A 25,837-nucleotide genomic window follows, 5' to 3' on the forward strand; every position below is an offset into this window, starting at 1 on the left:
TTAATTACTTTAGTTTAGTGTGTAAGTGTTACCCTGCATGTATGTCTGTGTGCCATGCGAATGGATAATGCTCAAGGAAGCCATAGAGGGCTATCGCTTCAGTGTCAGCAAGATTTCTACCCTACCCCTTCCCTAATATAGACAAGTTAGTCATGGATTCCATTTGAAAGAGAGAAAAATTATGGGACTGGAGAGATGGCTCAGTGGTTAAAAGCACTGGTTTCTCTTCCAGAGGACCTGGGTTCAATTCCAAGCACTCACATAGTGGCTCAGAACTACTTGTAACACTAGTATCCAGGCATCCAATACCCTCTTCTAGCATGTATGCAGGCAAAACTCCCCCACCCCTCCCCACATATATATTGAGAGGAAATAGAAAAACTGGAGCGAAACGGAGCTGGGTAAGAGCTGAAACTTACCAGAAGTTACACACCCACCCACACTGTGATATGTCACCCTTCTCAGAGGCCCAGACAAACCTCACTGCCCGGTGCTGAACTTCAAAACTTTCAATACACCTTCTTGTCTTCATAAATAGCCTGTCCTAGACATTGCACTGCAGTAACGCGAAAGTGACTGATACGGCAGGGCCCTGGAGGACTCTGCCGACCAGCAAGCCCTTCCTCAACATCTCTTCTCTCAGGACACTTGTATGAAAAACCGAACTTCTAGAAATCTGACTACCAGAAATACCCAAGCTGGTGCATGGTGGCACACACCTGCAATTCCTGCATTTGTGGGGCAGAGGCAGGAGGATTTAAAGCCAGCGTGAATTACACGATGAGTTCCAGACCAGTCTGGGCTTCTACATATGTCTCAAAAACCATTATGTTTACACTGTGCTGTCCTCTATCAAACGTACAATAGTATTGTATCTTAATGGGGAATTATAGATCTTAATTAGGAAGTCGATCGAAGGGCTGAAGAGAAGGCTCAGTGTTTAAAGCACTTGTTGCTTTTGCAGAAGACCTGAGTTCAGTTCCCAGCACCCATATTGGGCAGTTCACAGCCACCTGTTACTCCAATACCAAGGTGTCTGAGCTTCTCTTTGGCCTCTATGGACACCTCCATGCATGCAGGGCATATAAGGTCACACAAGGGTGCACCCTTTGCCCACACTTCTGTAATTGTTAATAGTTGCTGACACACAATGGTACTGGTGGAGAATGGCAAAGATGTGTTCAACGCAGTCCCCTCAACTCTTCAACCCGGAAAACTCCATACATGTGAAGTGGAATAAAGAGAAGGGTGATAATGTCTCTGCATAGTCACGTGTACACTCATACAGACTTGCTTACACACACAAAAGGAAACGTCAAGCCAGATTTTCCTAGGGAAGTCAGGATGGAAATACAGGAAGCAAAGTCTTTCCCCGGGTACATAAAGTATTTGAAGTGTGCAAACAACCTCCCCAATTCCAAAGCAAGATCAAATTTACAAGAGCAATTATGAAAAATTGAAAGCAAAATGAAAGAAATTATTATAACTATAAATCGAGCTGGTGGCGTTGCTACGCAGGGAGAGGCTGTTTTAAGTAAGTTTTAAGATGCAATAAATATGACTGTGTGTCCCCAGAGTCACATGCTCTGAGACACAAAGCCTTCTCGAAAAGCAGTCATAGATTTTCACAGTAACTTTGGTTCTTAAGATTGCATTGTGCTCCTATGCAGGAGAATGCAAATGGATAGACTGTTGTAGCCATGGCATAGAAAGCTGATATATTTACATGGGAAAATGCAACAAAAATATAAGTTATAAGGAAGTGATTAGTAGCCCAGAGTCTTGAGTTTGAATCAGTTGGAGCCAAACAAGTGTGTCCTACTTCTTCACATGGAAAAGGGGTAGATGGGGGGCCAAGTCAGAAATCAGGAGACTTGCTCAGCAGCAATGGCCAAACCAGTAGCAGAGCCGGTCCTGTCCTCCGCTGTGGTCCTTGGGCACCACTGTGTACTGGCAGGAACTAGAGTGTTCCGGAGAAATGGCTAGTTTAGAACTGGGGAAGAGAATGTTTAAGATGATCTGAGAATAGCTTTTCAAACCAGGAGCAAGAATAGTTGGGAACACTACAAGAGTCACGTCAAAGGGACCCTGAGCCAACCTGTGAGGGGCCGTGCTGGCCGAGGGCGGTACACATTGAGAACCAGGAAAATAATAACAGCAATGAGTGGAAACCATCAATGGCTTTGGATCTTGGGTTTTATGAACGTATAAAGGTCTCTTCAGTCTCTTGAACCTGCTATTTTGGGTCTGTTGCAGCTCAGCACACCTAGACAGCCTGTTCACCTCCTGGCAGTGGGAAGAAGAGAGAGGAGGCCTCCAATGCTCCTCCAAACCAAGACCTCCAACCACCTCAGATCCACCCACACGCCCTACAGCTCCACCGTCTCCCATCACCGCCACAGCTGGAGAGCACTGCCTTTTACTCAAGGTTCTTTGAAAAACACATAGGATCTAAGCTACAGTATGAACCGACTCACATGTAGAGTTTATTTGAGAGATTATTATTCATGCCAATTTATTTATGGATGCGTAGTGATAGAAAAAATTTGATGTATTTTCAAATGCCACAGGGAGTGGAAAGAAGTGTGGAATACGGCTCACTGTGAGACGGCACGCAGAGCATAGATGGAGCCCAGAGGACAGCAGGCAAGCAGAAAGTTCACTGGAACGTGCGATTCTTCTGTAGGTGTCCCAAGAGGTCTGTGTTTTGCTCTTATAAAAGTGAAAAACAAACCACAAACAGCACTAATATCTTATAACTAGGGAAATATTACAACAGAGTAAAGAAACTATTTATTTGTTCTAGTCTGGAACTCGCAAAGAAAATCTCTTTTTATTTCTTTATTTCTTTCTGGCATTTTGTTTTGGTTTGTTCTTGGTTTTGTTTTTTGTTTTTTTGTTTTTTTGTTTTTTGTTTTTTTGTTTTTTTTCCCAAGTTGAGGTCTTTTTCTAGGTTTGATTTTCTTCAAGTCCTACGGTTTCTTGTTTATATTGGTACTGGCTGCTTCATATCTTAACTTTGACATTTTAGTGAAGCTTTGTACTTTTCTAATGACTTGGGGTGTGTGTACGTGTGTGTGTGTGTGTGTGTGTGTGTGTGTGTGTGTGTGTGTGTGCATGTGCGTGTGCATGTGTGTATGTGTGTGTGTTGCTGGGCACGGACATGATGCCAGATAAGGTCTCTTCCACTGTGTTGCGCTATCTCCCTGACTTTTTAGTTTTCATTTTTGAGACAGGCTTTTGCTGAGTTGCCTTTTCTGACCTTGAACTCACCCTGCAGTGCACGGAAGGCACTGGACTTGGCTATAACATTGACATCCTAGAGTTATGGCTTCTTGTTTTTCCTTTCCTAATTAGAATGATTTTTTTAAAAACTTTCATATTATCCTGGTATTTCATTTAGACTCATTTTTCCTTCAGATTATGTTCATATAATTTAATAAGAAAGGGTAAGTGAAAGGCAAACTTCGTAAGGTTTTGCTTGTTTAAAGAAAGATTTTCTTTTATCTTCACACTTGATAGATTGGCTGGGTATTGAAACTGTGAGGTAAAAATTAGTTTTCATCAAGCCTCGTATATTTTGTCCATGCTATTACAAATAGTGAAAACTCCTAAATTTTGTCTTTATTTTTAAAAATCTATTTTCCTGAAATAGGACTTATGTATGAATGTGTATGTGTTCGTCTTGCTTCTAAATAACTCAAGTACAAATATGAGGTAATTTATTAAGCACTTATTAATTTTCAGGCATTGTTCAAAGTACTTTAGACACATCACAATATAAAACAATCTTGTAATATCATTATTTCTCCCACTTTACAGGTGGAAAAACTGAAATAGAAAGAATTTTTATTCAGTATTCTTTCACTTTGAATAATTATAGATAAAATAGATAATAATAGATAAAAATCCTATTATCCTAGTAATGAAAAGATTTTTAATTGCTTCTTTATAATTTTTCCCTTCCATATGCTTTACCTTTCTAGAATTATTGGTTTTGTTCTCCTGACATCAATGTCACATGATTTACCTTTTCTCTTATATTTTTCATGTCTCTAGAAATAGCATAAAACCCCACATTTAGTTTTTAAGCATAGTGCTTATTCCAAAAAGTTATGCTGGTCACTAACTTTTCTTTTTTTTCTATTTTTCCTTTGTCTTTGATAGAAATGTCTTTAGTAATATAATAAATCTCTTAAGGATTCTGCTTAAAGCTAATAAATAGGATCTATTTTCTGTATTATCCTTCTTAATTCTTTCTGTCTTCCTTCCTTTCTTTTTTTATCTTTCTTTCAGTTCTTTAACACAGGGTTTCTTTGTGTAGCCCTGGCTGTTCTGGAACCTGCTCTGTAGGCCAGGCTGGCAGCAAACTCAGAGATCAGCTGCCTCTGCCTCCTACCTCTGGGACTAAAGGTGTGCACCACCACGCCCAGCCTTCTTTCTTAACTCTAATGTCAGAGTTACTTGGGGGTGACATCAGCAAGATGGCGGGATTTGACTTTCCAGAGCACCCATTTCATCACAAAATATCAACTGGAATATTCACCAATAAAATACCTTCTTAAGACCTAAGAGTCCAGGCGGGTGATGAGCGCACCATGAAGATCCCAGAAGAAAAGACACGGAGGGTGGGAGGGAACCCTGCCGCAGGAACCACCACAGTGTACAAGTGTGTAGTGGACAGAGGGGACAGAAAGAGAAGCAGAACAGTTTGAGCAGTGAAGAGAGGAGGAACTGGAGATGCAAGGAGTGGGGAGGAACAGCCTGGTGTGAGTAGCCTGCCCTGCCACCTGAGGCCATGGTGAGATCCCAGCCCATGCTGCTGCTGCAGATCCTGTCAGGGTCCACGGCCATGCAGCACCATGAATCTGTGCCTATGTCCACAGCTCATGTTACCACTAAAGCCCATTGAGACATCCCTGGTCTGGGCAGCCACCAGGGACCGTGTTAACATCCAAGGGCTGTGCAGCACTGACCTCACTTCCCACAGGCTGCAGCACTCCGGAGGGTGGGCACTGTGCCTCTCCTAGGCAGCACAGTAGAGCTGACCATGGCATCAGGGGCCTGGGTGAGCCAGCCAGAGGTATGAGAGTGGGAAGCTGGCCCAGCTCCTCGACAGCTGCAGCACTCAGGAGAGTGGGCCCTGCACCTCTCCTGGGCAGCATGGCCAAGCTGGTTCTGATGGTGTGGGTGTGGTTGAGCCGTCCTGAGGGTGTGAGAGTGGGCATGATAGTGAGAGATCTGAGCTTGCCCCTTGCAAGGCTAGCCCGGACAGTGCTGGAGAGCTTGCCCTGGTGGCGTAGGTACATAAGAGCTGATGATATAATCAACTCAGATACCTCCCAGACCCAGATCCGGGTCTTTGAATTGGCCCACCCCAAAATTTACATCATCTATGAACTGCTGGAGCTTGTGAGGGGCAGGTCCTGCAGCTTCGGATCTGCAGGACCTCCATGACACAGGGCAACATCAGGATAACTGAGAGGAGACCTGGGAAGGATCCGGTATTGATAGTGTAGCAGGAGCCAAGAAGTGCGGACCAAAGAGTATACCGTGGGACGCACTGTGAAACTTTTATTATTCGTTTTGTTTTGTTTCTTTTTAAATTTTTGGTTTTTTATTTTCTTTTAGTGGCCCAGGTTACAAGGGCAGAGGTCAGATAAAAAAGGACAGGGAGATGACTGGGATTGGGGTGCATGATGTGAAACTCACAAAGAATCAATAAAAATTTTAAAAACACTTGAGTCTTTAGCAATTCTAACAGTTACACAGCAAGATCTCATCCCAGGCTTGGTTCTCATCTGTTTTGGTGACGTGACTGTTTTAAGTCTTCCACATGGCCCTTCTTTGTGTTTGTGTTGTCTTGCTCTGGAGTTTTGAGAACTCTTTATATTCTGAGTCCTGAGAACTCTGTATATGCTGGGTCCTTTCTAAATTAAGATCCAGAAACATTTTGTTTCTTCCACAAGTCCCCTGAAGAAGGTACTGTTACTGCTTTCCTTTGAGTAGAAGACATCAAGGTCAGCATGGTTAGTGGCTTCCTTTTAGTCTCAGGGCCGGCAGATAGTGCTGGTCCTGGAATTTGAGAGCAGACACTGATCTGAAGTTCGTTCTCTACTATGGTTTGCTACCCTTTCTCTAAGGCGCCAGGTAGTAGCGATTTTTAAGTTTTGAGAGTCATAAAGTCTTTGCTGTCACTGCCGAACCCTACCACTGTAGATCAAGGACAATCACAAATAAAAACACAGATGGGTATGGCTACACTCCACCAACTTTTCGTTTTGCTGAACTTGAATGTTGCATAATTCGAATTATGACAGTATTAACCCTTCGTCTGCTGTATGGTGTGCAATGTTTTCTATGCGAACTATTGACAACTTTCCCTTCTGGTTTCTATACAACCAGGTTTGAAGTACTTTCTATAAAGTATGCATTTTCATGCCTTAAAATGTGCATTTCTTTCACAACTCCTCAGATTCATGATACAGGCTCACTGGCACAAGTGGTCACTATTTATCTGCTGAACTCAAGTAACTGAATTCAGTTGGTGCACGGCGAGACAATACATTCTTTCTTGAGACTCTTCACGAAGATTTTCTCTTGACTGGTCCCAAGTGCCTTTCCCACAGTGGTTGTTTCTTCACAGGTCACGGCTATTATTCCCCGTAACAGCAGGTTTAATGACTTCGTCAACATTTACTTCCTCTTGGTCAAGTTTCCACGTTAAACCCTCTCCAACGGTTTGTAGAGTTTGCCCCTGGGTTCTTCCAGTTCCTTATTCAAACATTAGCAGAGGGTTTGCCATCCATCAGGCCCATCGCAGGCACTAAGAAGTCTGATTACCTGCCTCTAGCAAGCTCATAACATAGAAGAAAAGTCAAAACAATAAAAACACTCACGTGTTTGGCAGTATCCATATTATCCTAAAAGCTGATGGGAGGGGTTATGAGGGCAAGGACAAGACTCCTGGCTTAGGAAAACCACAAGGCTGCATCTGTACCGTAAGACACAATCTCAAGTGAACAAATATGGGTGTGGGAGGATTGAAACCAAAGTTAGAAATACCTACTCACTTCTAGAATTGACCCTCATTTTTGTCAACTTAATGACTTTCCTTTGTTTTACAAGCAAAACATCACCTGTGCCCTGGTCCTTTTATTTCTTTGGAAAGTCCATGTACATTAGAGAGGGGTTCTGGTTTTGTCTGGCTGACTCATCCATCCCCACACCAGTCAGAAACGGGAGCAGAGGTTTGGAGACCCACTAAGTTCCCACTCAAATCTCAGGTGCCCACTGTGTGAAGGGAGCAGAACCCCTCTCACCGTCAGGTGCTCTGTCCACATCCGTGCTCTGGGCCTCTGCGTCTTCTGGAATGGGCTCAGTTCTACCTGACACTGCCTAAGGCTCATTGCTAGCATCTCCCTCTTTTCTCCAGAGTGTGGCACTGGCTGTACTCCATTTCTTCTTCCGTCGGCCATGCAAGAAAGGTGAGGTAGAGTTTACAGCAGCATTGCAAAGGGAAGCGTGGTTTAGGCGACAGGTTACCACAAGCTCTAGCATTCAGCTAAGGAAGACAGAGTGGGTGGGGCACTGTGGAGACAGAGGGTTTCCAGTGACAGCCTGTCACTTACACATTTTCTTAAGTTAATTTCTTATTTTTATGGCTACAATTACATGTAAATGTTTTTGAATTTTGATTGTACTTCTCCCCTGGAGCTGGAGAATGCAGTCTCTTCTACAAATCTCTCTCTCTCTCTCTCTCTCTCTCTCTCTCTCTCTCTCTCTCTCTCTCTCTCTCTGCTTGATTCCTGGGATCATATCATCTCTGGTATAACCAGCTCTTGAGGGGGCAAAACTTCGAGGGATAGGCTGTCCAATAGAAGAATAAACAGAATATAAAAAAAAAATTCCCTGTTCTCTGTACTAGGAAATAATTTTAGCATCACACTCTGTCCATCTGGACATCATTAATATTGTCAACCACTCCCTTCAATAGCCTCTAATGTCTAAATAATTACTCCCGGTGGCCATAATCCGACATGATGTCTCTCCCCTCCTGATTTGCATTTCATAGATAACAGACAGCTTGGGGTTTACAGAGCCTTTGTGAGGGCTGTGAAAGCATAACACTTACACCCAACATCACCCCAGTCACATCGTGTCTCCTCCCCTAAATCTGTCACCAAACTGCACAACCTTCCCCCACTCAATTACCCTTTTCCCTCTATTATACCGGCGTTGGCTCTGAGGACACCCAGCATCCTGACGGATGACTGGAAAGGAAGTTGACTAGTCAAGTATCAGCCAGTGTATGTCACTGTTCTGACTCCCTGTCTCGCTTACTGTGGCCATCCTTGGCTGGAGTCTTGGCTGGTCTTCCACCAGTCGTACTAGCTACTCCCCTGCCTGGACACTGACAGTCCACAGTCTTCCTCTCTGCAGTCACATATAGTTGGCCTTCCTGTGCATCCTGGACCAAGGCTAGACTCCATGTCTTGGTCACTCTCTTATACATGCTCCTTTGTCACCTAGATATAGATAAACAGAGATGCTTTTCATGGGTCCTGGGAAGAAAGTAGCCAACAAGTAGGAGTTGTTTAAAAAGATTATTCTCTCTCTCTCTCTTTTTTTTTTTAAAAATGCACTTTTAAAGTATTTTAAATTCTCACACAGTTTTCCTTAGCTTTCTTCTCCATTACTATTCCATTTCTCCTTTCTTATCCTTTTAACCCCTTCTTGCCATTTCTCTCCCCAGTTTGTGAGTTCTGTTTTCTATGTCCAGGTTTGCTCTTTGTCTGCAAACACCAACCATCTGGATGTATAGTTTGAAACATGCTGTCAAATATCCAGATGTTTAGAAACATCTGGATATTTGGGCACCTCACAGCGGTAACAGCTGGATAACAGAATTAATTTTTCACTCCTTAGTCATCACTTGACATCAGATGGACAGAGTCCTATCAGCCACAATCTAAGCAGGGCCCATTATCCACTAGTTCCCCTCCCACGTGGGAAATTATCTCTGCCAATCATTTCTTTGTCAAATGGGGGAAGGTGTCCAGTCTTTTCTTGGCCCTGTGGTAGACCTTGACAAGCCTACGCCTTGATTCTTATTGAAAGAATTGTTAAGAACTGACAATTTCTTAATCTTCTGTCCTGAAGGCAGGGCAAAAGAACAGGAGAGGTCTAGTCTGCAGAGTTTGACAAGACCTTATCTCTTCATAGAAACGTTCTTTCTGCTCTTGTCTCCAGCCTGGCTCCCTCTAGCTTTGTGCCCTTCCACCTACAAGGGAAAGAGAGGTGATAGCAACTTGTTATTCCTATCCACGGAGTTCTACAAAGGAGCCTGGTTGCCTGTTTGTGTTGTTCAGCCCCAACTGGGAACTTCTGCTGCCAAAGAACTCTGGAGACACAACCCACCCCACCCCAGACCCCAGCAAGACATTCCTAGTCCTAGGTTAAGTCAGATAGCCCTGAGGCCTCCCAGCGTTAACAATGCTGCAGACATCATCAAGGGCGTAGGTCAAATCACAGCCTAGGGACAGAAGCTGAGCCCCACGACCCCACCCCCAGTCCCACCCCGGGCTAAGATCGAGGCAAATGGCAGAAAATGTGTTATATGGACTCAGGATCATGGTGCGTGTATATGCTAGTGTTTTTTGTTTGTTTTATTTTGTTTTGTTGTTTTGTTTTGTTTTTCAGCAGTCTAGAGACAGGGCCTCAAGTCAGGACAGTCGGGAAATAGATCAATTTAGTGAAAGGCAATTCCAGTTTGACGCGGGGCCGGCGCCGCGCAGACGAGCCCGAGGTCGCACTGTCCCCGCGCGGGGTCGCGGTGGTGGTGGAGGCGCTGGCCGGCGCCTCATCCCGCCCCACCCGCCGCCAGTTCTGAGTTTTCGTTTCCCTCCGGCCCTCCCCTCCCCCTCCCTCCCCTCCTCCCCTCCCCCCCCCCCCCCTCCTTCTCCCAGAGGAGGTGACAGACGGGCCTGTAATTTGGTTCCATTCGCTCGACTGGAGCAACACCTGCCCCCCTCCCCTGGGACGCGAGGGTCTCATCCCAAACCGTACAAGAAGCCAGAGACAAATCCGAGCCCACATGCAAACAGGACCCGGAGGAGAGAAGCAGCCTGCAGCTACAGACAGCTAGGAACTCTTCAAGTTCGAACTCCTAAATGCCACCAGAAGCTCTCATTTTCAAGTTTTTACTTAAAAAAAAAAAAAAAAATCAGAGAGCTACTCGTCTACTCCTATAGCGAACACTTCCACAGATGCACACCTCGGTATAAACGGAGTGCCTGGCCATCACCACCACAGCCAAGTTCAAAACAGCCTTGATGGGACTCTCTCTCTCTCTCTCTCTCTCTCTCTCTCTCTCTCTCTCTCTCTCTCTCTCTCTCTCTCTCTCTCCTCCGTATCTGTGTAATAAATCAGTCTACTTGGTCAGACCAAACTCTAAAACAAAGCCGAAGTCTGTTTCAATGTAGGTCTTTTGCTTCTTCAAAAATAATAGAGGGAGGGAGGGAGGGAGAGAGGGAGGGAGGGAGGGAGGGAGAGAGAGAGAGAGAGAGAGAGAGAGAGAGAGAGAGAGAGAGAGAGCGCTCCCCATCACCACTTTGTCAATGCACAAGCTTTTACATTTTCAGGTTCACTTTCTCAAACAATCTACCCAAGCTCAGCCCTGAAATCTGGGTGTCTTCACCTGTAATTGAGGAATCAGTACCTTCCTTCTCTTCTCCCCTAATTTTGAGAGGATTGAGCAGTTGAGGATGGAGAGAGCTAGTCCTGGAGATGCAACCAGGGAGTCCTTGTGGGTCACATGGTCAGAGCACAGGTGGTAGAAGCCTCTGGGCAGGTCTCTGTCCTGCAGGGTGTGATTCTGCAGATGAGGCACTTGGCCCTCAGCACCAGCGGTCCCCACTGAAATGGGGGCCTAAGGGACACACAAAGACACTCAGGCTCCTGCTGTCAGAGGAGATCCACAGGTTCTCTTTCTTCTGTCCCCAGAGAGCTTGCTACTCCAGGTCACCTCCTGTTCCCAGAGCCTGACCAACATGTAAGAAAAACCATGTGGCTTAAACCAAACAAAACAATTCTGCCTGAAGTAAGGCCCTGTGCCCACTCAAACTTGTTCTAGCCTTTTCTGACATCTTCTTCACCTTTATACCACCAACTACAGGACAGCCTTGGTTTGTGGTGGGGCTTTCTGGACTGAGACTTCTTTCTGAGGGGTATCACTCATGACAGGAAAAGGAGGCACGCGTGTCTAAAGAGAGAGGTGAGGGTTAGGGGTCAATCTTTATAGTAGAAAGGGGGTGACCAGAGAGAGGACCCAAGGGACTGGAGGCAAAGGCCATCTGGAAGAAATGAGTTGGGCCTTTAGTGAAATTCCCCTCACAAAGTGGGTGCTCCCTGCTGATGACTAAGAAATGCCAGTTAGTCTGTTTCTCAGCGATGGTGATATTTTTGTTATGCTAAAAGGAACGAAAGAGTCCTCAGCTTTCAGAGATACTTGCTAATGTTTTCATGGATGAAATGATGCTGTCGGGTTTTAGGGTTTGCTTCAGAAAGCAAATGGTTGATTTTTAACTTACTGTTTATTAATGCCTTGTAGTTTTACATGGAAAAAGCTGAACACAGAACCCCGGGGGCACACGGACATCTCCTTTCACATCATCTTTATTTGGATGAACACATCCCTCCCAGATAATGAGTGAATTTCCAGAAATAGTATGGCTTTTGAGGAGAGGGGGCTTAAAGGCACATTGGCTTCTGTAATAAAGATGTTATATAAAGTTCTATGTGAGTTATGTAAATGCTCATTTTCTGTGAATCTGATGGACATGAGTGTGCGTTGTTTTACAGGCTTACATTTTGCTTATAACTGTGGAATTTAAATTTGTTGGGTTTGGGCTTTTCCGTTCCCATGGTTGAAGTTGCTTGTTCCCGGTTCAGAAGTCACGACGCGTATAACCGTTCATCCAGTGTTTCTAAAACTTAGCTTAAATACTCCAAAACCAAAAGCCCCCTTTGAAGTATTTTAAATAACTATTGGCTTCAATATATGCTAATATATTTTCCTTTAAAATATTACAACTGAAATATATAGCTATTTGATTTTATTGTTTTGTTTTATTTTCCTAAAAGCAACAAACATTGGAGATATTAGAAAGGAGATTTTAAAAATTAGTGTCATGATTTGCTTTCAAATGTATTTAAAAAGGCCTATTTTTGTTCTAAAAAAGTGACCCAATGAGTTTGTGTTTCAATCATTTTTTAAAAATTAAAACATGTGGTAGTATTTATTATTGATTATACAGGCTTAGCATGCTTTAATATTTATAGGCAATAAAAAGTTATAAGATCCAAAGGAATAGTGGAGCAGAGAGAATCCGACTACAAAGGAAACGAACTCAGTGAAGGCGATGCTGGACGTGCTGCAAGCCTGACGGCCTACATGGTATATGTGGCAGCACTCCATGAGAGCGTCTTTGAACATGCTGTGCTTGGCAAGTTCCTGAGGACAGAGCATTGCCTACTGAGACCCCCCAGGACTCATGTGACCTAAGACACACCCTCATGGTTCCACCTCACCACAACTCCTGCTACACCCAGGAAGTCTCCAGGCCTGGCCACTGATCTCTGAGGGAATTCTTTCCTTCTCCAGCTCCTCCCTCAGTCTGACCCTCTTCTCCCTAGGAGGCAGACCTCAAAGACCAGGCCATCTCTTGACTCAAGAGATCCTTGAGAGACAGACCCTCGTCCCCACATTTTCAATTATACTATCTTTGTGGGATTGAAGAAGTTCCTGAGTGTGCCCTTCCCCAGATACCTTTCCAGATACCTTTCCACAGTGACCAGAAAGATGAGAAATTTCACTTTGGACCTGGAAGTACTTAGCAAAATTGAGCAAGAAATCCCCCAACAAATTTTCTCTGCCCGTTACCCTTATACATTTTACTGTTAAGACCCATTTTTTTAAAAGGTCACTTAACAAAAAGTCACTTAACTCAGTGCTACTGAGTTTTTTTAATGTGCACAAAACATGTTCCAGGTGCTTTACACGATCTAATTGTCTTTCCTGAAAATGGTACCATTTGCATGATCTGCAGCCGGAGAGATGGCTCAGCAGTGGAGAGCGCTGGTTGTGCTTCCAGAGAACCTGAGTTTGATTCCTAGCCCTCACATCAGCTAGCCCACAGCCAACTGACTGTAGCTGCAAGGGATCTGATGGCACATGCATGTTCATACACATACATGCATACATACATACATACATACATACATACTTACATACATACATACATACTTTTTAAAACATTTAAATACTTTTTAAAGATTAGAGATCACACCCCTGCCTCTGTCTTCCTATTTTACAGATGCAGAAACTACAGCACAGAAATAAGTAATTTTTAGGTCACTTGTAGGAGAGACTTGCAATGAGCTTGCATCTATACTCTTGATCTTGTGAGAAGAGAAAATGCCAAGGTCTGGTAATGGGATGAGGCTGCCGGAAGTGTAGGTGATTTTAAATTATGTATTTATGGCAAATCCCACTATTCCCTGTTAATAGCCCTCATCAGGGATATCTTCTGGCTGGCTTTTTGTAGAGTTCATAATTTGTCACATGCAGATAGATACAGTTAGTGGGGATCATAGGCCATTAGCACATTCACAAATTAATTCTAGCTTTAGGGACTGGAGAGATGGCTTGATGGCCACGAGTGAGTTCTGCTCCTCAAATGGATTGGTTTGGTTTCCAGCACCCATAATCAGTGACTTGAAACCACCTAAAACTCAGCTCCAGGGGTGTGGCGCCCTCTCGTGGCCTCTGCAAGCTCTGCACCCATTTATGCGTACAAACACACATATACATATTCATAACTTTAAACTTAAAAACTAAAGTAAACTTACCTCCTTCTACACTGCTTCCTAGGCAAGAATAGACAAAAGGTGTTGGTAACAGATCTCATTCACTGACCCTGTCTTACGCTTTGCTCTTCTGTGAAACTATACACTATTCCAAAAAAACCTCTCTCTCTCTCTCTCTCTCTCTCTCTCTCTCTCTCTCTCACACACACACACACACACACACACACACACACACACACATCTGAGAGCACTATATATTGTCTTATCCTTGAAAACACTGACTCTAAGAGGGGTTGTGACACAGTCAACTAAGTCACAGGCAGTGTCTGACCTTGACTCTATAGACTTGGCACAGTGACAAGATCAACAGTGGATTCTCACATAATGAAATGTGTAAGTAGAAACCAAAGAGCAGAGCAATGATGGTGTCCAAAGACATGGGAGAAAGCAGCAGCAGCAGGGTAATTCCGTGTAAACTGGATTACAGGGGAGGTGCAAAGGCCCAGGTTAGGAAGGACTAGGCATGCCAGTGTGTGTGTGTGTGTGTGTGTGTGTGTGTGTGTGTGTGTGTGTGCTGTGTGTGTGTGTGTGTGTGTGTGTGTGTGCTGTGTGTGTGTGGGTGTGTGTGTGTGTGCTGTGTGTGTGTGTGTGTGTGTGTGTGTGTGTGTTAGCAATAATGTTTAACCTTTGACTGAAGACAGTGCTAGCAAGAGTCTAGAACAGTGGTTCTCAACCTGTGGGTCTTGACCATAGGAAAACACCTATTTCCAATGGTTTTGGAATTTGTTTTTGTTGCTATTTATCAACTATAACTTTGCTACTGAGTGGTGTCTCTATCCCTAAGACCATCAGAAATGCTTGCTTTCCAGTGGTCACAACCCATATGTTGAGAAACGCTGGGCTACAATAAAACTGTGAGTTATTTCTATGCCTAGAGCATGAACTGAATCTCATTCCCCCTAAGAAGACATTGAGAGATTTCAGGCAATAGAATGGCATGCTAATTTTAAAAGACAGTTCTAGGGCCTCTGTGTGAAAATGGGAGATGGTGTACTTTGGTCAGGTATATGGTTGAGAAGACTGGGAAGCTAGGGACAGTGCCAGGTTACTGCAAACTCCTCCCTAGGGTTGGCCCTGGGTCATCTTGCAAAGTAGAAAAAGTAAAGGTCCCCATTCCTCCAGATCCATCAGCCCCACATTAGGGCATGCTTAACTTGGCTAAGGGCACAGCTGTGCTAGGATTCCAGTCATTCATCACTACAGTCCCAAGGTGCTGCCTGGGCCGAGCCATCTAAGTATGTGGATGGTATATAAGTACGCTGTCTGTACAGGAGTCACGGGGTATGTATACACACAGCACAGTCACTCAGATTCAGTGAACAGCTCTAGAATGTGACAAGTAAGGACTGATCTGTTAATCAACCAATGTGACTTCATGACTCGGGCACGTTGTTAACGGCTTTGGGCTTCACTTTCTACTCTGCTAAACGGAAAGGATGAGAGTATCCACCTCTGTTGCATGTGGGAATCACAAGAAACAGTGCACACTGCACACACGGTATCACTCGTGACATGTCTACTACACTCAACACGCTGCCTATTGGTATCAGTAACAGTAATAAATGAGAAATCGTCATAATAATAAACCATTTATAATAATAAACAATGAACCTGGGAAAGGGTCCTGGCCAGTCGTGCTCTTGAGCTGCAGGATGAGTGCTATGTAAGTCCCAGCCGCACAGAGGCTAGCTGCCTACCTCCCTGTGCCGTGTGGGGACAGGGACATATGAGGGCCTCCCAAACAAATAGCTGCTCCTCCCCCCACCCCTGACATTTCCTCCTCTTCCTGGTCCCTGGCGCTGTAAGGAAGCCCTTATCAGGTTCAGGTTGACAACCGCAGGAGAGCAGAATTCATGGTGAGGTTCTAGCCAATGAAGAAGGAAGATGAGTCTCTGGATGACACAGACCACACCCAGTGTGTGGACTTGTAGCCATTGTCACACTGTGCTCCTCTGTTTCATTTTTTTTTCCATCGAAGCATGAGCCCAAAGCCCACTGACAGAGATCTGAGATGGCCAATCGTACCATCTTCAGGTCCAGCTTTGAAGGAACCTGTTTCCTTGCTCAGTTTTCCTGTAAGGATGACTACCAGCAGGATCTGAGATTCGAGAGGGTCTTTGGGAAAGTGTCCCCTGCTCTCCGCCAACCTCCCATTCAACCTGACTCACTCTATACCACCTCCTCTCTCCTCAGTCTTCCCTTCCTTCCCACTCCACCCCCATCACACATATACTCCTCCTGACCCTGCTTGGCTCTCTCCGTGGAAGGAACGTATTTTTGCACTTTTGCACCTAATGTGTGGAAAGTCTATGGACAGGGGATCCGAGTGGGGAGACGTCTCTGAGCAAACGAGCATTTGGCCCCAGTGGCCTGGCCACAGGATGTGATAGAGAGCAGCAAGGTCCAGCAAGTCACCGAGCAGCTGAGGCAGAGGAAGAGAGAGGAGAGAGGCAGAGGAAGAGAGAGAAAACCGTGTTCTACATCTGTGCGTAGAAAGCCACTCTGGATGAAGGATGAGGCCGAAGCCAGCTGGGAAAGGTGTTGAAGTAGGCAGTCAACTGATCCTTGCTTGACAGCCTTCCCTTGTGACAATTCAAAGTGTAGCTTAAGTTTGCACTGTTTTCAGGCCATGACAAGAAATTAAAGGCTGTGGGAATGCACGTGGCAGCAACAGCGGGAGCTGGTCAAGTAGATCAGTGTCTCTCCTCACAAGGCCTTTCTTAGCCCTGCTGAGCACACTGCTCCCCTCCAACCACACCTCCACCACCTCTTCCCTTCTTTGTTAAACGAGGCTCTTTAAGGCATTTATCGCCATTCCGAATGAACAGTTTAGTCATTTGTTGTCAAAGTCCTGTTCCACACTGTCTAATTCGGTCTCACTTTTTAGGATCTAAGACCTTCCGTGGCACACAGTGTGTCCTCAGCAAATGGTCAGAGCGAGAGTGAATTATCTCACCATTAATATTCAGAGAATCTTCTAGTTTTCCCAATCCTCATGGGGCTGGGTCCTTGCTACCTTCAAGGGATAAGCCAGTAAGCCTCTGCTCTAGTGAGTCACAACACTTTAGTCTCTCTCTGGAGGATTTGAAACAGCATTGTAAAGATCTTCCTCTGGGACCCTGGGGGCTGTGTACCTGGGGATGTTGTCCTTTGTCCTACTTCATGAGCAGGAACACATTTGGTCCCAGGAAGTCAGTGAATAGATCCCTCTCAGGTGTAAAAGGGAGGGCCATGGTGGTCAGTTAGATTTCAACTCACTGTGCGAGACAAGGTCTGTGGAAAGTTTCCAGAGGTTAGAAGTTTCTTTAACACAGGAGTATTTACTAGATCGACTCTGTGACAACTGGGAGCTGTCACTTCCTCCTGATCCCTGGAGCCACACATAGCTACAACGGTGTCACAGACCACATGTGTCTTCACAGCCCAGAGACTGAACAGCTGCTACTGATGTGGCCAAGACCTTGTCCAGAGAGGAGTAAAAGGGAGATGTTGTTCTTTTCCATACCCTTAGCAGGAAGTGCTCTCAAACCCAACACCTCCAGACAGAAGAAGAAACCAAAGCCTTACTTGCTAAGCTGTGGGGACGCTTACTACACGAAACCTGGGAGAAAACCAAAAACATTGTGAGCCACAGACTGTAGGAACATAAACTGGGAATTCATATAATTACTTTTTTATACGGAAACCAGAGATTTGGTGTGATATAGTTCACAATGCTCTATATGCGCCTGTACATACAGGAATACGGTTATAAGTTATTCATGGGCTCTGCTGATACCGTAGTTCATGTTTTATGCCAGACACAGGTTTGTGCAGATGACTTTTCCTGTTTAAGGTTGTCCTACGGCCATTTCTCTTTGCAAGTGTGTCATGTGCTGAATGTGGGTGCTGATTAGATAGATGTTCCAGTGACACATGTCTTGCTTGTGCTCAAGTGCCCAGAGGCAAAGCTGTCAAAAGGGTCTGCTCAGTGACTTTTTCTTTTGGGCAGGGTCTCATGTAACCCAGGCTGGCCTCAAATTCACTGCATAGCTGAGGATGACCTTGAGCTCCTGGTTCTCCCATCTCCAACTCTCAGGTTCATGCACTGAGGGTGCAGGGGACCACGCCCTGCTCTTGCCTGCCACTTAATGTAGACACCTACTTGGCCCTGGGTTTCCTAAGAGCTTGGGTTAGACAGTTACAAAGTTTCCTTTTAGAGCAAAATAGGCATCTTATGATCTCTATACTGTTTTTATAGACACACCACCCTGCTTTTCCCCACAGATGTGACATGATCTATACTGTCCCAGGCTGTGTTGTATCCAAACCTTATATGTGGGCATGTTCTGCCTTGTTCTTGTTTTGGTTTACTACTTCCTTTCTAAGGAATTGAGCCCGTTATGACATTTCACGCCTGGCCAGCAGGTTTGAATTCTAGACAGATGCTTAAAATAAGGAGGAGAACTTTAATCTGATACCTTTATTTATATGCAAAACAGCGCACCAGTCATGAGATATGAAAAACTCGTCAGGTAGAAACCAGGTTATATCTATTTTCACTACAAAATATTGCATTATATAAAGCAACAGAGACACAAAAAAACCCTGAAAAAGACTAAAATCTTTGGATAGCAGATGTGGTTTTTTCTTCTTCTTCTTTCTTCCTTGTCTCTAAAATACACCTCTTACTTTAAAGAGTTTCACAGCTGAGAACATGAAACATTTCTAGGTCATAGACTTTTCTTTTTGGTTGTCACAGAGGAAAGTAGTTCTGAATTCTTTTTTTCTTTTCTTTTTTAGGAAAATAATGTAATTTCCTAAAATCATCCCACGCACAAATGTCACGCACACACACGCACACGAAGAAGCTACTCTCCTTAAAAACAGTTTGTAAAGTACTTTTCAGACAAAACTACGGGTAAGAATAACAACACTGAACTTTTTATAAAACTATAATAGCGAGGGGCTAGTGTTGCTGATCTCACAACCAAAGAACCAACTTCTCAATATAGAAAATATGCTTAGAAACAGGGGGGAGCAGGAACTCTCTTATACAAGTGCAATATAATCAGAAAAGAAAAGGCAAGACCACAAGATAATCTCAACAAACACATAAAGAGTTAGACGCCATTATTTCACCGGGGTGAGGGTGGGGTTGGGGAGGGGGAGTGTAAACACTTGACTATAAATAAATTGGCACAGAGTATCCAAAGTAAAATTATCACCACTCTGAAAAATAAATGTCTTGAAAAAAATACTCTACTCCTTCTAACATAAATAAAAATAGGTTGTCTTTTTCTAACTGCATCTATGAGTCCACGTTAAGGTCACAAACAGACGGGTGTTTTTGGATATTTAAAGGGGCACTTTGCCCGAAAAAGCAATCAGATGTTAAATTTCTCATTTAAATGTGGATTTTTCTATCTGTTTTAGTGTCCTACCTTGGGGTTAAAGTCTCACCAAGCTTAAATCCTTCCACAGTGTGCCTGTTCTGAATGTGGTTTTTTTTTTTTTACCTTACCAAATATTCAGGATTTTATTTAGATTAGAATATAATTTTTCATTGGACATGGCAACAAAAAGTTTGCTGGTACACCTTTCTGTGTCTTAATCTCTGTATGGAAAAGATATTCATCTTTTTTTTCTCCCCAAGGTTTGGTGATTTGTCAGTTAGAAAAATCCCAGATAGTCTTAGTCTGAAGCCATCAGCCTGGGCGAACTGCCCTCATTCTTTCAGAACGGTGAAGATGTGTAGGATATAAATACAGGGGAACTGAAAGCCTCCAGGGTTAAAGCTACCACCCCCTCGGGGGATCCTAACACACCGAGGGAAGGCCCTAGGGCAACTCATGCTAGGTGCTTCCAGAAGGTTTTTCTGGCTAGGAAAAATACCCTTGCAAGCCCCAGGTCTTTCTATGCAACCCCCACCTCCCAGGCTTGGAAATCTTCCCCTGTTGCCTTGATGACCAGAAAGAGCAGGTTGCAATCTTTCTCCTGCGTTCAGGTGTCTCTGGGTAAATCTCTAGCCTAGCAGTCCAGGTGTGTCGCCCTTGGCAGTCGCCAGGACCGGCGGCCTCCCGCGGCGTCCCCCTCCCTACACGTCCAGGACGTGGTTGAGATAGGAGATGTAGCAGATGGCCAAGCGCAGGATCTCGATCTTGGAGAGCTTCTTATCCGGGGGCAGCGTAGGTAGCAGTTTGCGGAGCTCGGCGAAGGCCAGGTTGAAGGCCTCCACTCGGATGCGCTCGCGGGTGGCGTGGGCCGAGCGGTACTTGGCCGTGGCGCGCCGGCGGCGGCGCTTCTCCTCGCGGCTCAACTGCTGCGGGTGCGGGTAGAGCGCGGCCCGGCTGCCGCCCTTGCTGTCGCCGTCCACCTCCTCCACTGGCTCCAGGTCCGACACGCTGCCCAGCACCTTGGTGTCTACGCCACCCAGAGACTCCGGGTCCGAGTGCGTCGAGCTGGGGTGATCTGAGTCTGCGGCTTGGTCTGGACTCAGCATCATTTTGGAGGCTGATGGGGAGTCAGAAAGTCAGTTAATAAAAGGAATCTGGTTCTCCTCGGTTTGCAAGGAGGAATGGCAGGCGAGGGCCTAGCAAGCCTGCACTCCTAGGAGGGGACCAGGTTCCTCTCTCCTTGTATCAGACCCACGCAAATAGGGAGGCAAGGAGCCGGCACCAGAGCGCATCCCGAACACCACGCCGAAGCCTGCAGCCAGTGGCCCTGGGGCTGGAGAAGGACCGTGGACCTCCGGGGCCGGCTGACATCTTGTGTCTCCTCTGGCCAGACATCAGCTGCTCTATCCCGCCTCCCTTGCTCTGTCCCCTTCCCAGACACGAATGATCCCGAAGGACGGATGCCCGAAGGATGGATGCATCTGGGTTTTAATGGAGATGCAGAGTGATCTTCCCATCCGAGGGCCTGAGGCAAGGCAGCTGGAGACTCCCAGCGCCTGAGGGTCTGGGCTGCGCTGGGGTGCGGGCGAACCTCATCCTGGAACCTAGGCCGGTGATAGAAATGCTTTCCTGCCGCCCCCTCCCCGGGTTTCTCTGAAATAATAAAGAAATGACCCAACACATGTGTTCGGTCCTTTCAAAAGAAAATTGACTCCTCGGCCCTCATACTCTCCCGGAGCACCATCTGTCATGCAGACTGCCACACACATTGGGGACCTAGGGACGTGGATCACACAATGCCCGGCAGTCTGCCGACCACCTCCCGGGAAAACGCAGGCGGCCGGGCTGCTGCGGGCTAAGGGGTTGGGGAGGGCAAGAGAGGGATGGGCTCCGAGTGCCGGACGCCCCGGGCGCAAGCTGCATCTCTGCGGGTGAAGTTCGCGAGCTCAGGGTACTGGAGCCCGCAGCGCACCGGTGGCCCCGGGAGGCCTGGCCGCGGCCCCGCGTTTGTGCCCAGCTTCCCCAGACGTTGCCCTCCTGGAAAAGCCACCTCCTGCTCCCGGGCGCCTGGAGGAAGGGCCCGGGCTGCGGGTCCTCGGGAACCGCTGAGCTTGCGGGGGATCCGGGCGGGCGGGTGGGGACAGAAACCTGACCGAGCTGAGCGTTTGGGCCTCGGCCACCGGGAGGGAGGACCGGACTGCGACCCCTGTGTCCCGCCGTGCCCCTGGCAGGCAAGGCTCAGAACCCGTCCTGAGTAAGAGGCTCGCTCCAAAGAAACAAAAGCCAGGGGATGTAGGTTCGGCTCCTGGCCGCGGACTTGCCCAGGAGCGACCTGAGCTCGGAAACAGCTTTGCGTGCAAGGAAAACGGACCCACAGAATAACAATAAATGATCCAAACGAACCGCGTGCGATCCCCATAAGGGCTTATCTCTACGTTTACAAGTAAAACAACTCTCACCTACGCAGTTGGCACGAAGAGGCAGAAATACACAGGGAGAAAAACCACAACAAACCACGACATAGTTATAAATCGGACAAAAAGTTCCAGGGTTGTTCCCTACGTGTTTAAAATTTCCAGATATTTAAATAGTCATACATGGTATTTCTCGTGGGCATTTATCTCTATGACCATGTGTGGGAAATGCGTCTATAAAATATAATATGAGTCAACTTAATCTAAAGAAAAAGAGACGTAAAGGTGTCTTACCTTGCAAGAGCCCTGTCGATAATCTTTTCGCCAATCTTTTAGAGTTAAAATTCCAGGAAACAAGGAGGAGAGATCCTAGCAAATATTACAGGCAGCCAATATTTATTACATTCGCAGATGAGAAAGCAGCTGTCATCTCGCCGACCGCCACAACGAGCGGCGGTGTCTTAGCGGGTGCAAGGTACGGTTGTTCACTTAGTTGATGGATTGAAAACGCCCGTGCTTTTTAATTGTTCTTAAACATTTCGGAAAATTCGTTGTTGATCTTTTTAAGTCGAAGTGTTGAAACCTCGCGCTTCCCCGCTCCTAGGGCTGGCTCTATAAATAACAAAAGAGATGCAGAGATAAATACAATCACATCAAAGGACTGATTCCTCCACTTTCTAATAGCAGAAGAATCAATAAGAAAGATGGTTAAGATAAAATCCCATTCCTTGAGGACTTCTTCCCTTCGCTTAATCGGGCTGGGGCGAAACTGGGAAGTGCGGGCAGGGATGGATGGCGCTCAGAAGTCATTGTTTTTTCTTCTTCTTCAAGATAATGCTTTGTTCAGCCAATGTCTCCCCACTTCCCAGGAACACAATACAGTAACTAGGGCTTAAGGTTGCCTCTGTCCTGTGTCCCTCGTTTACGTTGCATACACAGACGCCTATTTTCCAGTTTCAAAGTCTTTCAAGGTTTGGTTACACCCCCCTCCCCTACTCCACTCCCTCCCCTCTTTACCTTGTGGTAAAATGTATATAGTCAGTAGCTTGGAGATGTTTGAGAAAGGTTGGAGAGAAGTGAACGCCTTCTGGAGTAGCACTGACTCGGAAGCAGAGGAAGGAGAGGTTGGGAGAGCCAGAGCAAAGAGGCAGCTGCCTGTGTGGCTTCTTGGCTCTTCTGGTACCAATTGATTTAGCCTGGAGATGGTGGAAGAGATAAAGGCTTAAGAAGGGGGATGGAATTTTTTCCCCCTAAATTGATATTTAATGGGAAATCCTATTGGACAGAAACCTGGACACGAGTCACTTAATTGGACTTGACATCTGTCACAGTGTGGGAGTTTTCACAGCCCAAATATTTTAGCAGATCAGATTCCCACTGAATCCGTGCCGTAAAATATAGCAGTTGAAAGCAGTCCATGATAGGAACCATAGCATCTAAGCAGGGTTGGCCACGCGGGCCATTTCTTGTTTTCAGATTATTGATGCACTATTTAAGTGCAAAGAAACACTATATGAACATGGGAAACTCCTCTGGCATTTTATGAGCCAGCATATTTTATTTTTATCAATAGTTAAGAAAAACAGTTGTGCTCAGCACATGCAAACATATACCAGGCATGACACTATAAATGAGGCAAAGTATTCAGATAGGCAATACTAACATTTATTTAAAGTGAAGGGTCTTCCAAAAGACACTTTAATCATGATTATTAAGCCAATTGGTGTTTTGGAGAAATGTTCTACTGTGAGACCGGCTTATTAATAGATGATGCTTTAAAGGACTTTTGACACCTGAGTTTAAATCATTGGTAGAATTAGGAACAGGATCCAAATAGGGACCATTAGATAACTCTATTTTTTTAAGTTATGGTTTATTCTTTACCCATTTATTCATGTTTATTATTTGCTATAAAGTACGACACACGGCATGTGCCAAAGATTGTAGCCATTCCTGCCCATCTTAACATGTGAGTGGATGTATTCATCTGGGTGGCAATGTATTGTGCGAAAATGTAAATATTAAGTATTCTAGCACGCAACGCCTTTGCCTTATGTGACCTCCAGTCCCAAATTTACATGTTTTACAAAAATAAGGGAAACTTGCTGGTAGTCACTATCAATTACATATTATTTGCTGCTAATTACACACTGCCAGTGACACTATTAATTCTGACTTCTTTCCATCCGTCTTCCTTCCTTCCTTCCTTCCTCCCTCCCTCCTCCCCTCCCTTCCTTCTTTCCTTCCTTCCTTCCTTTCCTTTTGCTATTTTAGACAAGGTCTCACTATGCAGCCCTGGCTGGCCTGAACCTCACCATGGAGACCAATCTGATCTCAAACTCATAGAGATACGGTTGACTCTGCTTCCCATGTATGGGATTAAAGGCATGTACCGCCGTACCTAAAAACTATTTTATTTTAAATTGGTCAAGCTGAGAGGAAATAAGAGAATAGCAGCCATCCTCCCATCTCCCTATTCCTGGGTGAATTTTTGTGGAGAGGAGAACCTTCCCTTTTTCTCCACAATCCTATGAAGAGGTGTTGTCCTCAGGGGAGGAGTGTGGAGTTACCCACCTAGAGATTGGCGCTCTGGGCTTCTCATGGCTGTAATATATACTGTTTGCCTTTCTTCACACAGCTCTGGGAGGGTCCTGGGTCAGAACAGGTAGAGCAGAGGTAGATAAGGGAATATGGTACCTGCCGGAGCTGCTCAGGCTCACCTCTGCTCAGCCCAAGCATGGAGACAGGTGAGTGGATAAGCTCCTCCCCTGCAGGGTTGGTGGGGGAATGGGAGTGAGGCTGGGAAAAGGGAAGGTTTCCCAGCCTGGCTAGCAGCAGCCAACACTGAGCACTAACACACACCAGAAATGTACACACAGATGCGCATCCTCAGATACTCATGTCTCCTCACCATCCAGCACTCATACAAGCTGTCTGGCTCAATTAGACGTTTGGGCAGATGGATTGAGAACTGTGGTGGGTTTTGTCACCTGAGCTCTAGGAAGCACAGCTGCTAGGAGAGGAGTGGCCAGTGTCCCTGGTCACTGTAGTGTTGGGAGTTGGATGGGGGAGAGGATGCTCAAACCATGGCTGACCTGATTCTGCTAGGGTATATACGAATCCAGACTAATTCTCTTTTATAGCCAGGCCATTGACAACCTGCACATTCATAAATTAATACGCGATTAAAGCTGTGTAGAGACATTTCAGATCTATACACGGTTATGCTTAAACATGCCACTATAGACACAGACATAGGTTCACACACAGGTACATTCTCTGTGGTGGGAAAGCTCCCCTCCCCCTCCCCATTTGCCCTTTCTGAGACATCCCAGGCACAGATGGCTCCTCTTCTCATATTCCCCTTGGAGACTCTATATTGTACACTGTGGTTCTTGGTTTCCATGTCTGACTCTCCCACGAGGCTGGGGCATTTCCAGGAAAGGTCTATATCTTACATCTTCACCTCTCTGTGTCTGACCTTGGCACACTGTATGTGCCGAGCTTACAGAGGGCAACTTCCTGTGTACAGAGGTTCCCAGGAAACTGGGAGTGAACCATTTCCACCCACAGATGCCCAGCCTTCCATTTTGATGGCTTCTATTCGTGAAAGTGTGTGGAGTAAGCACCTCTCTCCCTGCACCAGCTTGCTGTGACTCTCAATGGATGTGCAAATCTCTGACAAAATGCCAGCACCACACGGATTAGGATATCCTGAAATAAGAATAATGTTAAATATCATTAAGGCACGAAGGAGATGGCAGGTAAAAGCCAGGTTTCCAGTTCACCGGCTAGCTGTGTAGTTTCTGTTGGCTAGGAGTCACTGAGCCTTTCTGGACCCCAGTGCTCTAATCTGAAAAGTGAGAATGAAGAGCACAGGCTGTGTAGTGTGCTATGTATGTTACTATGTTACTTCTCTTTCCAATGTACGTGGTGCTGGAGACAGGACTCAACCGTTAAGAGTAAGTGCTACTCTTGCAGATGACTGGAGTTTCCATCCCATCATCCATGTTGGATTGGACAGCTTATAATGACCTGCAACTCGAGTTCCACGGGGATGAGACAACACTGGCCTTCTTAAGGGCACCTGCATTCACAAGCACACACAATTAAAAAGAA

The 25,837-nt window shown here is 45.6% G+C and overlaps 1 protein-coding gene across 2 annotated transcripts; it reads right to left on the minus strand.

The window, feature by feature from the left end:
* Positions 1–18,372: 18,372 nt before the first annotated feature.
* Nhlh2 (nescient helix-loop-helix 2) lies at positions 18,373–22,916 on the minus strand. 2 transcript variants are annotated; one of them, XM_032896676.1, is made up of 3 exons: positions 22,736–22,916; positions 22,013–22,324; positions 18,373–20,421 (listed from the first exon to the last, which is right to left on the minus strand). In XM_032896676.1, the coding sequence occupies exon 3, from the start codon at positions 20,411–20,413 to the stop codon at positions 20,006–20,008; it is 408 nt and encodes a 135-aa protein (XP_032752567.1). In that variant the 5' UTR covers positions 20,414–20,421; positions 22,013–22,324; positions 22,736–22,916; the 3' UTR covers positions 18,373–20,005. The 2 variants fall into 2 exon arrangements, with proteins under 2 accessions (XP_032752567.1, XP_032752566.1); XM_032896675.1 differs by lacking the exon at positions 22,736–22,916 and having other exon boundaries at positions 22,013–22,399.
* Between the last annotated feature and the right edge of the window lie 2,921 nt (positions 22,917–25,837).

Source organism: Rattus rattus, chromosome 3 (assembly GCF_011064425.1).
Source record: "Rattus rattus isolate New Zealand chromosome 3, Rrattus_CSIRO_v1, whole genome shotgun sequence".
Classification (NCBI taxonomy): Eukaryota; Metazoa; Chordata; class Mammalia; order Rodentia; family Muridae; genus Rattus; species Rattus rattus.

Coding starts and splice junctions, on each gene's coding strand:
- Nhlh2 (XM_032896676.1), bottom strand. CDS start 20,413: ATGATGCTGAGTCCAGACCAAGCCGCAGACTCAGATCACCCCAGCTCG.